At 39.8% G+C, this 14,104-nt stretch overlaps 1 protein-coding gene across 6 annotated transcripts in view; it reads right to left on the minus strand.

Moving 5' to 3' along the window:
• Window positions 1-1,147: 1,147 nt before the first annotated feature.
• The window catches only part of LOC127577691 (guanine nucleotide exchange factor for Rab-3A-like), a 130,300-nt gene continuing 117,343 nt past the window's right edge, over window positions 1,148-14,104 (minus strand). For all 6 annotated transcript variants that reach the window (XM_052029129.1, XM_052029131.1, XM_052029132.1 and 3 more), the window contains 2 exons: window positions 8,482-8,548; window positions 1,148-8,196 (listed from right to left, as the gene is read on the minus strand). In XM_052029129.1, the coding sequence (XP_051885089.1) occupies window positions 8,114-8,196; window positions 8,482-8,548 (150 nt within the window). In that variant the 3' untranslated portion in view covers window positions 1,148-8,113. The remainder of the gene's footprint in view (window positions 8,197-8,481; window positions 8,549-14,104) is intronic.

Consider the following 14,104-nt stretch of genomic DNA (forward strand, 5'->3'; position numbering starts at 1 on the left):
AAATAAAAAGCTACATCTGTGTAACCACTGTAAAATCTGCACATTCCTATGCAAGACTTACTCTTTTTGTACGTCTAGCAAGTGACCTGAAATAAATTGCTGTATGAATCACAAAATATTAGAGTCCATATTCAACATTATCGCAGTTAATCTTGAGTCTATTTATTGTTCCTGTAAAATTGTCAAAGTTACATTTGCGGCAGGCAAGATTTATATGTATACATTTGTTTGGGTTACAGATAAAGTTAGCCCTTAAGAAAATTTCAAAACTCCGTCTTCAAATTTAACCATATGGTGTTACCCACCATCAGATGTTAAAAAAAATCTGTACTCACATGCAACGTCTGCTCTGGTAGAACCATTTGATCGAGCTGTTGTCAACCTATATTGTATCCTTTTCAATAATATAATGGTACCATTCAGCAAGAATTAAATGAAAATACAGAAGAAGCCACATTATGCCTTCATTTAGCCTTCTTGTCAAAGGGTCTATTACAACAAAATATCTTTAAGTCATTGCCAAAACTCTTATCCAACTACGAGCTCACAGTCCAGCTTTGGAATCTCAGTGTGGCTCTGATTTTCACCAGCTCTTGCCAGTGCATTAGTTTTGCTCTCCCAAGTACAGATTCTGAAGACTCATCTTGCTTTCAAGCTGCTGAGGATGTGTAAAGAGAATATAGTTTTCCATAACAAGAGCTAAGCCTGAAGTTGTTAGAAATGTAACTGAAGTGTTACAAACTTGGAGGAATTCAGTCCATGTACTCAGTACCAATTCCATCCATCTCTGAAATCCAAACCAGCAGTAACATTGACTGTGTCCTGCATTTGTGATGTCTCAGATTCTGTAAAATGGCAAATTACTAAAATGGCCACGTTATCCTCTCCAGCCATCTTGAACGAGTGCTTGATCGTAATGTCCTCTGATGTTTCTAAGGACTGCCGTTTCCTAATTATCGCCAGTGGTACCTGGACTTTGAGCTTGGGCATACACAGTCCCCCATCTCTTATTCTGGAATATAAAATTCCGTCAGTTGTATCATGGGGGAGGTGGAGTATTTCTTTGACCGTCTTCTTTATTATTTGGTCCAACTCTCTCAGCATGTTCTGAGAGGCCTCTGTTAAAATAAGGTGGAAATAGGCAGTTCAGCCTTTTGCATTGGTTTGAGTTTTTTTCTTTTTAACTTATCAAACCATGTTCCTAATTTTGACCTCAGGTCTTCTATCGAGATCCCACACCATGGATCTACCTTCGCCCCCAGGTATTTTTCAACTTCTCCAGGTGGTATATATGTTATCGACTCTCGCCCAAACTGCCATTGTTCTTTGGAGTTGTACACAAACGTCTTCCTCATGCTAATGAAGTGAAAACCCTTTGTCTTTTTTACGTTGACTTCCAGACCGGTACCTCTGCAAAGGTCACTCAATATGCTGATGTTCCTAACCATACCCTCATAGGAGTCACTTAAGATTGCCATGTCGTCCGCAAACGCAAGCACCGTGCATCTTGATCTTCCGCTGGGTGTTATAATCTCGACTCCTTTACCACGATGTTCTAATGTACTTATAAGGGGGTTCATGGCAATATTAAAGAGAATTGGCGAGAGGGGATTGCCCTGCTTCACCCCCCTCCTAATCTCGATTTTATTAGTTTTCTTCACGCCAACTTCAACAACTGTTGACGTGTTGTTATACAGATCTATCACTAGGTCAATAAAGACCTTTGGCGCACCCACTCTCTGTAAGGATTTCATAATCAATTTGTCTCCTATTGAATCAAATGCCTTTGCCAGGTCCACAAAAAGAACAGAGTTCTTTGCCACCTCTCTTTGATCCCCTCTTTGATATTTTTAAGGATTGTAATATTTTCATTACAACCTGAAGTGTTTAACAGGAATCCCTTCTGTCGTTGACTTATCTTGACAGACTCACTCAGTCGTTTTGCTAGTATCTTAGTGAACAACCTAAGAACCATTGGGCCTATTGTAATAAGTCTCCAGTTGTCCAAGTTCTTCAAAAGATCTTTCTCGTCCGTCTTAGGGATTAACACTGTTCTACTCTGCTTGAGACATTCAGGTATGGTCCCTGATCTGAGCCACAATGTAAAAAGATGTGGCAGGAGATCTTCATCGTTGGCCAAAAGTTCTTTAAGGTCCTTCTTTTTAACTCCACCTGGACCTGCAGTACTCTCCTCCTTTATTCTGTTAAGAGCTTCTTTGACCTCAGTCCCCTCGATCTTCCTGAGGAGGTTCTCTTCATCGAAGTCAGCATCATGGTCTTCCAATTTCCTGAGGTCCACTCTATTATTTGCAGTACCCAGCTTCTCATGGAAGCATTGGTAGACTTCCTCAATTGTCAGGGGGCATTCGCCCTGCACTGGTGCTCCCATCAATTGACGCGTGAGGCGCTTACGGTCTTTTTCAGAAAGAATCTGGGCTGCTCTATATTCAGCCTTCTTCTGGGCTGTTAGTCTCTATTTCTGGAGTTTGATGATTTCTCATCAATCCTTGCACTATCTATTTCACGATGTGTTCTTTCACTCTTTCTCTTAAAGCGCCTGACAAGATCCCTAGTGATGCTCTCCACCAGACTGACTCCCATGGCAAAATTAGTTTTATTTTTCCTATTCCTAAGCAGATGTTCCACCTGGTTTAGGTTATCACCCGTATCCTGGGATAACTGCCTGATGTTAGTCACGCTAGCCTTTTGCTTTGCCATCATCAGCGAGTCAGCAACATGATCTTCCTCTAAATCCATGTCAACATCCACAGCTTTCGATGGATTCACTTCACTGCTGGGCCCACAGGTGGCTACCTGGTCTCTTAGTAGCATTCGTCTCTTGTCAGAAATTTGTTTATTAGTCTTAGTAGTAAAGATTTTCGCAAGGCAAAGAACAAAGAACAAAGTTCCACCTTCTGGCACTGCAGGAAACTTAGTCAATGAGCAGCAAATATCACAAGAAGGAAACAACTACTGGTGGATTAATACCTGCTCACAGGAAGCCCAGTCCATTTGGAGGCCATTTCATCAGCAAGCTACCTGTCCCAAATATCAACCCTGTGCAAATTTTCAGCTCTGAACCAACAGAATCAGGTTATCTTAGTCTGACTATGCCATCATTGAGAGGGTGACCCAGGAAGAGCAATGGCCCACTTTCTTGTTCAAATACAAATTTGTACTCATGCACCAGGAAAAAAATAATTTATTTCCTTGGTAAAGCTTCCTGTTCAATGTCCCAATTCACTTGGGAATAATGTTAAATGGCATACACACTACCATGAATTAGATTGAGATCTTATTGACATACCTGGGCCTCAATAAGGATACACTTTTGAAACTCCCACTCAATTCTGGAAGACCCTGGTGACCCAGTGAATCCATCAGTGGAGTGGTAGATGGTGCTCACAGACTGTAATTCTGCCATTGCCCACTCCCTATCTGAGTTAAAATTAACTTCTCTGTATCAGAACAACAGAGGAATCTGCTTTGAATTATGGCTTGGTGGCAGGTTATTTTGATTTGTTATAACAGGTTGGTTAGGATACCAGAGGTATGAACTTCAATAGGAAGACAGCATTTTCATGTCCTTGATGCTTGTATTCCTATTTCATTTCAGGTATTCATTATTCTGTGCATAAAATATCCAAAGCCCTTTATTAGATTCCTGTCTATAATTTAAATGCTAAAAATACGTTATTGTGCCCATCATCTTCAGTTTGTTTATTCAAAGGAGCAAATTATCAATTTTTATTCATTTTTTTTAGATACACCATAGAATGTATTAGACATTTGTATAAATATGCAGTCAGTCCAAACCAAGCTTAGAGAAAGGAGAATTCCCTTCATCCAATAGGCATTACATTTGGCAAAAAGACATTTGTTGCTCCCCAATAACACAAACACTGGAATTAATTAATAACAACTGAAAAAGTCAATTAAAAAAATAAACATGCACCATGCACCTTAAAGGAGCACTATCACTCCGGAAAAATGTTTGGCAAATATTTTTTCTAAGAGATGGAGGGGAAGGGTCAGGAGAATGCCACATCATTTTGCAATATCAATACCTCAAATGCCATGCTATCACATAATAATGTGATTTATTCCTCATGTTTCTAAACAAAGATTTCCCTGCTTAGTGTCTCCACTTGTTACGACATTGAGCCATACTGACAAGGTGAATTTTTTTCCTTGTCTGCATAAATTAATCTAGATCTACATTGCGGGTGCTGTCATGGATCCTATTGCACTGCAGCTAGGAGAGGGAAAAATAAGACAGGAATCTTGCTCCTGACCAGTCCCCCTGTTGGAAAATCCAACAGTGGATATCAACTGAATAGAGGACCAGGATCTGCTAAAATATATCTTGTTTAAATAAGGTGCTTGCACTCACTGAAGACTAGGATGAATGAAGCACCTGTTGATCCCAGCACAAAACAGCACACCCTTCTAAGACAGAAGGGGAGAAAGTTGTCATAAATTATTTTTCATTAAGGTTTGCCAAACATTTAACAATGCTCCTTTAATAGTAATGGATGAATTATAAGGCATCCCTTAGTGATTATAATACTCTAATACATTTTAAACATGAAAAGGAATGATACACTGGGACTCTTGGGAAATTACTGGTTCCCATTCTCAGGATGCCATGCATCACAGACAATGTCTATGCAAAATAGAGACATACGGAGATCTAACAAACATGAAAGCACTTATTGCTCAGGAGACTGGTTACCAGTAAAATGGTACACCCAGAAAAGTAGGATGTAAGAACAGACAAATGAACACTATGTTCTCCAGATTGACAGATCATGAAACCATTCTGTGAGAAATGGACAGACTGTGAAAAGTGTGCCCAATCTCTGCATTTAATACCAAGGCTTGGGCCCTGAAAGTACAGAAGTTGAGGTGTGGTATTTCTTAAACAGCAGAAAGGGAAGAGAGACTAACAGAGACTAACTGGGGAAAGGAAAAAGAGACTAACTGGGACAAAGTGACCCATGTATATATGGAGTGTTTTGTGGAATGAACATTCCCATAATTGGTTTTGCTGATGCCCCAGAATGAGCATCAGTGAGGGACTACAGCACAATATGGCAATGATGAGATAGTAGAATCCTGTAAAAGTACAGCAACAAATACAGGAAGTTACAGGAGCTCATGAAAACAAAAGTGATTTATAGCATTAATAGGCAACTGGGTCTGCCAACTGACTGAGGCGTTTGTGTGTTACTGCAACCTTTCAGTGGTGAAATTTATATATTTTTAATTCTTTCACTACCTACCGAAAGTCCTTCCCTTCCCCCAACCTCACTCCTACAACCCCCACAGGCTCGCACCCTTAGCCTCCTTAAGTTGTTCATTTTGATGAGACACAATTGCACGGACACAGGTAGTTTTCTGGTATCTGGCCCAGGTATTAATTATTTATCATTGCTTACAGGCTACTTGATTGTGTAAGGCATGACTGGCAGCATGATCTTGTCCTCATAATGACTATATACACTAGCTTCTCCAAATGTCCATTTTCAACAAGGCTGGGCAGAAACCTTGACAGGTTTAGGTCTGCCTCTCCATGACCTAGGGTCTGTACTATTGTGCTGCCCTAGTAAGTTACTTTTAACCTTCATGATGCTACTGTTAACTAAAGCACCCCCATCCTTTTCTAATACAGATTCAACACAATATTCACCAGCAATACCTTATGCACAATGTTAAACTCAGAATTAGCCTGGGATCAACTCTACACAAAATTCCAAAGAAAATATGAATAATACATCAAATTCCTCTTTTTCCCTGAAAATCAATTTTCCTAAGTCCTTTTCCAAAGATTCTGGTTAGGTAACAACTCTACAATTTGGCAGCCCTCTAACATTCATCCAAGTGGCCATCATTTGTGCATCAGAGACCTAAAGAATAAAAAAAAGAATTGTAGAAACCCCTTGCAGGATTGTGTCAGCCAAAAGAATGAAAGATGCAGATTTTTGCTTGGTCATCACAATTTTTTCAGATAGTCATTTCAGAAACCTATGCCTGTTCAGATGCTGAGGGACCTATACATTTCAAACAGCGTCTCTATTAGTAACTTTTTAATCAGCCAAATAGTAGGATGTGGAACATGCCCTCTGTTTGGGATCACAGTACTTATTTGATGGTACAGTTAACAACAGTAATTTACTCAGTAAACCGTCTATTTAAGAAGTAGAGGAAACTAAATTTATAAAAAGAAACTATTCCTAATCTAATCAATTTTTGCCAGAAATGCAGCGAGTGGAGAATAATTACAAATGAATATTGTTTCAATTGAATCTTAATCTTTGGCAAGAATGCTATCACTAGGCTTGATTGACAATGGAACTATCCAGTCATATGCAAAGCCTCCAAATAGCACTGTCATTACACACAGCCAAATTCATATAGATAAGATACACCTGTAGTGTAAATTTAGTGACTCCGCAGGCTATTTAAATGTGATAGACTCAGTCAACAACTTCACATCTACTTCCAACATCGATATATAAGCATTTTCTGACTTTCCCAATCTAACAAGCAAGTGCCATGTCAACCATTAAAATCATTGGGAGAGCTTCCACACCTTTTAAAGAAAAATGTGGTTTTGTGATCATTCAAAAAAATAATCAGGCCATTTTGTTTCTATTGGAGACAGTGATAGGGAAGTCTAACATTAATTCTTAACAAACAAACTTAGATATTGGATCCTATTCACCACACTGCTGATGTACCCATAAAAGCAATAGTTACACTTAAAATGGTGGAGAAAGTTTGAAAGCAGCTCTGTTATAGTTTGCCTAAGTCACTAAACTTTAAGTAATTAATTGGATTTACATAGAGCTGAGAGATGTATCCTGATATTAGAAAGGTGCAGTTTTTTTTAGAAAAAGAAAATGTTATAGTGCTGTAGCTATCCCAACATTCCTAACTCTTTAAAAATGCTTTCTATTAAACTATGAGATCTGCTTTTTAAAGTGAGGGTCCATCCACCAGATGCCAATTAGGGCTGATCCAAACAGATAGTCAAATAGTAGGAGACATTGACATGACTAATAATTAGAAGATGCATGTTCTTTAAAAATACCTGCATCCCCTCTTTACCCTTGCTTCTGAGAGTGGATGCAAGGAAAAATAGATTAGTCTGACAGGCCTATGAACAAGAGGTGTTCTACACTGGTCGAAGACAAGATGAAGGAAAACCGGCCTGGATTACTACAATTAGGGTGAGAGAGTATCCAATTATGTCGGTATAATTGAGGAGAGCACAAAGGCAACATAATGACATGGAGAGCATATCTGTTAGTGTAATGGAGAGAGAGATCCAGTGGGTCAGTGTTACAGGAGGGGAGTGGTCATTGCTGCACTGGGCTTGATGCTACATCTTGGACTTGTATGATAGCCACTTTCAAGGAACTTAATTAACACATATCAATCTTTTGTTTCTTGTGTCACAGCAATTCTTGTATCTTTTACTGCACAATTCTCTGCTATACCATTGATGCTAATCTCTACTAGCATGAAACAGTAGAAATGGTTAATCCAATTTTCTTAACTGCCCCTCCTCCAGGTTTTTCATGAGCTGGTATTTAGCTCATCACTGCAGATATAATCGGCTGGTCAGTATTCATGCCAGAATCCAGCATCCTGGGCAGTATGGAATCCACTACTATTTTTACATTGAAGGGAATAAATACTTTCCTTCAGATAATTCTCCTTTTAAATATTTGTCTCTATGTTACATAATTAAGCCACTGTGGTTTGTTAGAGTCTAAAAAAGTTGTGGAGTCTTAAAATTCTTGACTATTGTGAATAGAGAAAGTTACAGGTTAAAAAATAATAAAAAGTTACCCTGTATATATTCACAGTCTTTCAGCATCAATTTTTGTTTAAAAATACAACCCAGGGCCAGAACTTAGGAGATACTAAATTCTGAATACATTACCACACTTGCTCTTTGATTCTTTTTCTCAGTGGAAGCAAGGGTTCTTGTTCATAGAAGGCATTTTTTTTCTCCATTGTTTAAATCAATTGTTTGAAATTAATAGCCCCTCAAAATACAGTTGTGCAGCCTAGTCCTGAATCTGGGGCACTAACTTAGGGACTATGACTCCTCAGTATAATATCCCAGTTTAGCAACTGACATCTCCTTCCTCAGCTTCATAACTTCCCAGTACATCTGTTCCACTGCAAAGAAAAGAAAACAAATTATGTTAACTTTAAGTACTAACTCTATCCTCACCCTGTACCCAGCATGCACCTTCCACGCAATCACAATCACTCAGAGGTCACTAGATGGCTTGTGGAAGAATTCCACACCTTCCTCAAACTTCCTATTACTGTTTTCACTTCCCAATTTATTCTGACTCTTTATTTAATCCCTTTCCAATGTAGAGATGTCAAACAGGCCACTATAGACCTTGACCCTTCATTTTTGATTTTCAGTAGGAGAAAAAAAGATTAAGATCTTACCATCTTGTCGGACCAGTCCTTGTTGGATATACCGGATATATGTAAAGAAGTTGCAAACAGCAGTAATCTGAGAAAGATATGGTAACACAATTATTAAGACAGAAATAAACCTGCAGCAAAGCCCCACACATATATAAAAGATTTCTTATCTATTAAAACATTAAACAACTTCCCCTGAAAATGTCATGAGAATTTTACCTTTGGACACTGACAGAAATTGTGTGGAATTCCAGGGCTCTTACAAATTAAACATTTCTCTGAAATTGATGAATGTAGTATAGTGAAAGTGTTGCATGTATTATTGTGTGATTTTGTTCATCACCATTGGCTGCCACTGATGAGAACAAAGGAATAAAAACAAAATGAATATTAGAATCAAAATATACACTGAGAAGTTACAAACACTGCTACATATTATAGGGATCTGTAGCCAAGAAATGTTCACCTTGTACGTGGAGAATTCACATCGTCGTGCATATTGCATGCACAGAAGGAAAATACAGGCCACAGAAATATGTGCCTAGAAATTATAGTAATTGGAGAATGAATCAGAGATTGGCAGTGGGAAAAGACTGGATTGAGAATTGGTAAGTGGGCAGTAAGGGAAGTGGAATAAAGGAGGGAAGTTGCAGAGGGAATTCAGGACACAGTTTATTTGGGGTAGGGGATTGGCTGTAGATTTGCAGGGGAGATGTGGTAGGTGGGGGTTGGTGCAGTACAATAGGAGAAGCAAGTCATTTATTTACATGGCAGACCTCCCTTTCCAGCACCACACTGGGAAGACCATGTTGTCCCGGCAATGCCCAATGACAGGTGCTTCTGAGACACCATGGTCCAACTTCATCTGCAATGCTCTAATAGGATCTTTGCACAGAGAATGACATCAACCTATGCATATCTGGCATGGAAATTGCTTTGGGGCACAAGGGTGACTCATACCTGAAAGTGCCCTGTTGAAATTCTGAAGTGACACAAAACAATCTAGAAATGCATCTGTGGGAAGAGAAACAGAGTTTTGATGAAGGGTCATAGGCCTGAAATGTTAACTTAGTTTCTCTTCCCACAGATGTGACCTGAACTGCTGAGTATTTCCAGCATTTTCTGTTTTTAATTTAGATTTCCAGCACCTGCAGTTTCTTTGATTGTTCACAACCTGGAAATGTTTGTTAATGCAGTTCACTGAGTGGGAGGAAAAACAATTCTCAGTTGCAGAATTATGGACAAAAAAAAATAGGAATTTGAATTTCTAAACAATGTATTTTTATAATCCTTCTCCAAAAGGTCAATAATACAGCAAGGAATAAGATTAACACTGAGCTTCAAACAAAAGAACCTGAAAGGAGAAAAAAAAATACACTTGACAAGATTCCTGAAAGGAGTTTTAGACTTGAGAGTTATTCCAGAAATTAGAATAATTGAAAATTCAGTCTCAAAGAGAATACAGGAGTAAAAGCATTATTCTGGAGATAGAGAATTATAAAAAGCAGCATGTGAGGTAAGACTGGAGAGTTAGCCCACAGAGGGTGATGAAAGCAAGGAAGTGAACACTTGCATCTATTTTCTGGAATAAAGAGAATCAGTAAAGCTCAGTAAACTAAGGGGTCAGAAGTGTTCCAACAGAGTTCTGAACCAGTTAGAATTTGTGCAGTTAAACACAAGATAGGTAAGGGGAACTGATCTTTGAGTGCAGAAGGCCTGGATATGAAATAGCAGCAGTAGTAACACTGGGAAAGCGAGAGAATGCTCTCCACAATACTCCAAGATTCAAATATTTGGGTGATATCAAGAATGACATAATGAGATTGGTTGCAGTTGATTGGCTGATATTTGTCAGCTGGTTTGTGGCTTTCCAAGATAGGACAAGCATTCAAGCATATGACTGGTTAAACTGGTCATTTTTAAGAAGTTCAAACTCTCTAACATAACTTTAACAGTGAAGCTAATGCTTGGGGTACTTTAATCAGGCTAACATATTAACAAGAATTACATTTAAAGAGGAAATAGAGATGTGTAAGGATTCTTAGAATATTGATGGGCAGTTGAGAAGTCTTGTCTGCAATTCCGGGCCATCTTCTGAATGCTTCACATGTCCTAGGGACCACATGTGCCAGTGCCTCCAACTGATTGCGCTCAGAATTTCTGAACTTGAAGGACTCCTGTAGTCACTGCAAGGCATTAGGGAGCCTAAGGGTTTCCTCGATCATACATTCTAAGAACCAGCCACACCACAGCCACTGTGAGTCAGGATAGCAAGTGGTGGTCATTCAAAAGGGCAGGTTGTGGCAGAAATCTTCAAGGTGTATGTCACTCTCAAATTCGTGCCCAGAATCACTGATGGAGGTGATGGTATTTTGAAAAAATGCAGTCCAGAAAATTGCACCATGAAAAAAGGACTGCACAATGAAGAACAGCAAAGAGTCAAAATGCTGAAATCATAAAGGATTTCATAATTATGGGGGTTGGGAAGGAGTGAGGGAAGAGCTGGAGGGTACACAAAGCATTTCTGCAATCAGCAGCATGTTTCCTGTATGGTGTCCCTAGTGCCAAGGTAAAGAATAGCACCAAGAGAATGCAGAGTATCCTGTGGAGGGGAAAGGAATGAGCCAGAGGTCATGATACATATTAGCAGGAAGAGATGAGGCTGTGTGCTTCATATTCTGAAGACACAAGGTAGAAAAAATGGTAACGGATTAGACATTGACTTTGAAAGCTGCAATTGCAATTGACCAGCCCATTAAGGTTGCACATTCTCCATGCTTAAAGTGTATAACCAAAAGTGGACAAAAAGCAAGATCAGCAGCAGGAAGAGGCCAGTGATAAATATCACTACAGTATAACAACTTTTGAACTGTCAGAAATTTTAACTGAAAGAAAGACTTGCATTTATGAAGTACCCTTCACAACCTCTGGATGTCCCAACCCACTCGAAAACCAAAAAAGTACTTGAGGTTTTGTAATGTTGCCAATTTGTACACAGAACAGACCACAATCAGTGAGGATAGGCAGCAATTCCTCCAGCACAATTATTCTCAACACTGGTACACCTCAAGGCTGTGTCCTCAGCCCTCTACTCTACTCCCTATACACTCATGACTGTGCGGCCAGATTCTGCTCTAACTCCATCTACAAGTTTGCAGATGATACTACCGTTGTAGGCCGTATCTCAAACAGTGATGAATCGGAGTACAGGAAGGAGATAGAGAGCTTGGTGGAATGGTGTCATGACAACAACCTTTCCCTCAATGTCAACAAAACTACAGAGCTGGTCATTGACTTCAGGAAAGGGGGCGGTGTACATGCACCTGTCTACATCAATGGTGCTGAGGTCAAGAGGGTTGACAGCTTCAAGTTCCTGGGAGTGAACATGACCAACAACCTGTCCTGGACAAACCACGTGGATGCCACGGCCAAGAAAGCTCACCAGTGCCTCTACTTCCTCAGGAGGCCAAAGAACTTTGGTTTGTCCCCTTTGACTCTCACCAACTTTTACCGATGCACCATAGAAAGCATCCTATCTGGATGTATCACGGCTTGGTATGGCGTCTGCTCTGCCCAAGACTGCAAGAAGCTGCAGAGAGTTGTGGACACAGCCCAGCGCATCACAGACACCAGCCTCCCCTCCTTGGACTCTGTCTTTACCTCTTGCTGCCTTGGCGAAGCAGCCAGCATAATCAAAGACCCCACCCACCCGGAACATTCTCTCTTCTCTACTCTTCCATCAGGTAGAATATACAAGTGCCTGAGGGCACGTACCACCAGACTTAAGAACAGCTTCTACCCCACTGTGATAAGACTATTGAACAGTTCCCTTATACAATGAGATGGATTATGACCTATGACCTCACAATCTACCTTGTTGTGACCTTGCACCTTATTGCACTGCACTTTCTCTGTAGCTGTGACACTTTACTCTGTACTGTTGTTATTTTTTTTACCTGTACTACATCAATGCACTCTGTACTAACTTGATGTAACTGCACTGTGTAATGAATTGACCTGTAAGATCGGTTTGTAAGACAAGTTTTTCACTGTACCTCGGTACAAGTGACAATAATAAACCAATACCAATACCAAAAAAGATACCACAAACAACCATGTGATAATGGTCAGCATTTGCAATTTTAGTTACATTGACTGAGGGCTAAACTTGGCAAGGATACAAGATATAATTTGCAGTTCTTTAGAAGAGAGCCATGAGATACTTTACATCTAGCTGAAGACTGGGGTTGGTTTAACATCTCATCTGACAAACATTATCTCCAAACAATGTAATAGTCCCTCAGTACTTCACTGGTATATCTGCCTAGATTTCTGTGCAGTGGGAATGGGATTCAGACCCACAATCTTCTGACACAGAATCAAGCCACACTTGACACTCTGAACCAGAAACTTACCATCAAATGGATGACAAATACAGTAGCAGTTCCAAATTGATTGGTGATGGCAGCTAGTGTGATCAGCGTGCATGTGAAAGCTGGTGCTGGACTTCCAGATGAGGTGTTGAGAGTCAGAAGATAACAAATGGGAAGAAACCACAGACCAAGAAATGAGACACAAAGTAATTCATTGCTTGGGTGTAGGAGCCAAAAACACATGGGAAGATTGAATGATAGGAAGGCATGGAACCACGAGTGTGATGTCATGGATGTGAATGAGAGAACCACGAGTGAAGAATAAAAGAAACTTTCACCTGGATCACATTTTATGACCTCAGCTATCCCAGTGCTTTTCAGCCTTTTGAACAGTCATTACTATTGTAAAAGGCAATATTGAAAGTTCTCACAACCAATGTGATATTGACCAGATATTCAGGTTTTTTTTTGAAGTTTTTAAATTTTATTTACAGCATGGTAACAGGCCCTTCCTGCCCAACGAGTCCGCGCCACCCATTTTAAACCTAATTAACCTACCCGTACGTCTTTGCAATGTAGGAGGAAACCAGAGCACCTGGAGGAAACCCACACAGACACGGGAGAACGTACAAACTCCTTACAGACCGCGACGGGAATTGAACCCCTATCACTGGCGCTGTAATAGCATCGCACTAACTGCTACGCTACCGTGCCGCATTTTAAAAGCATTGGTTGAAGGACTGACATTGGCCAAATACCAGGAAAATTTGAAGCCAACAGCAGAGTACTCCAGATATTGTAAGTCTGAAATGTAACAGAAAATCTTGAAAGTACTCAGATTAGTCAGCATCTGTAAGGGATGAACAGACCTAACAACACAAGTTGATGATTCTCATTTCTAACATTTTCACCAATTCTGATGAAAATAGTTTTAAGTTGTAGAGAAAGCAGGGAAAACAAAAGGCAAACTCTGATGGGGTGAAGACCTGGAGAGACTGGGTGACATAACTACTTAGCAGATCAGACAACATCAATGCGAAAAAAGAGTTAATATTTCAGGTCAATGACCTTTCATCAGAACCAAATACTGGGATCTTTCTATGCCCATAGTTTAACATTTCATCCAAAAGATTTCCTGCAGTTCTACTTTGAGTGCCAGTATTATTGGTATTGGTTTATTATTGTCACTTGTACCGAGGTACAGTGAAAAACCTGTCTTGCATACCGATCGTACAGGTCAATTCATTACACAGTGAGTTAGTACAGAGTGC

Source organism: Pristis pectinata, chromosome 14, assembly GCF_009764475.1.
Source record: "Pristis pectinata isolate sPriPec2 chromosome 14, sPriPec2.1.pri, whole genome shotgun sequence".
NCBI classification, from domain to species: domain Eukaryota; kingdom Metazoa; phylum Chordata; class Chondrichthyes; order Rhinopristiformes; family Pristidae; genus Pristis; species Pristis pectinata.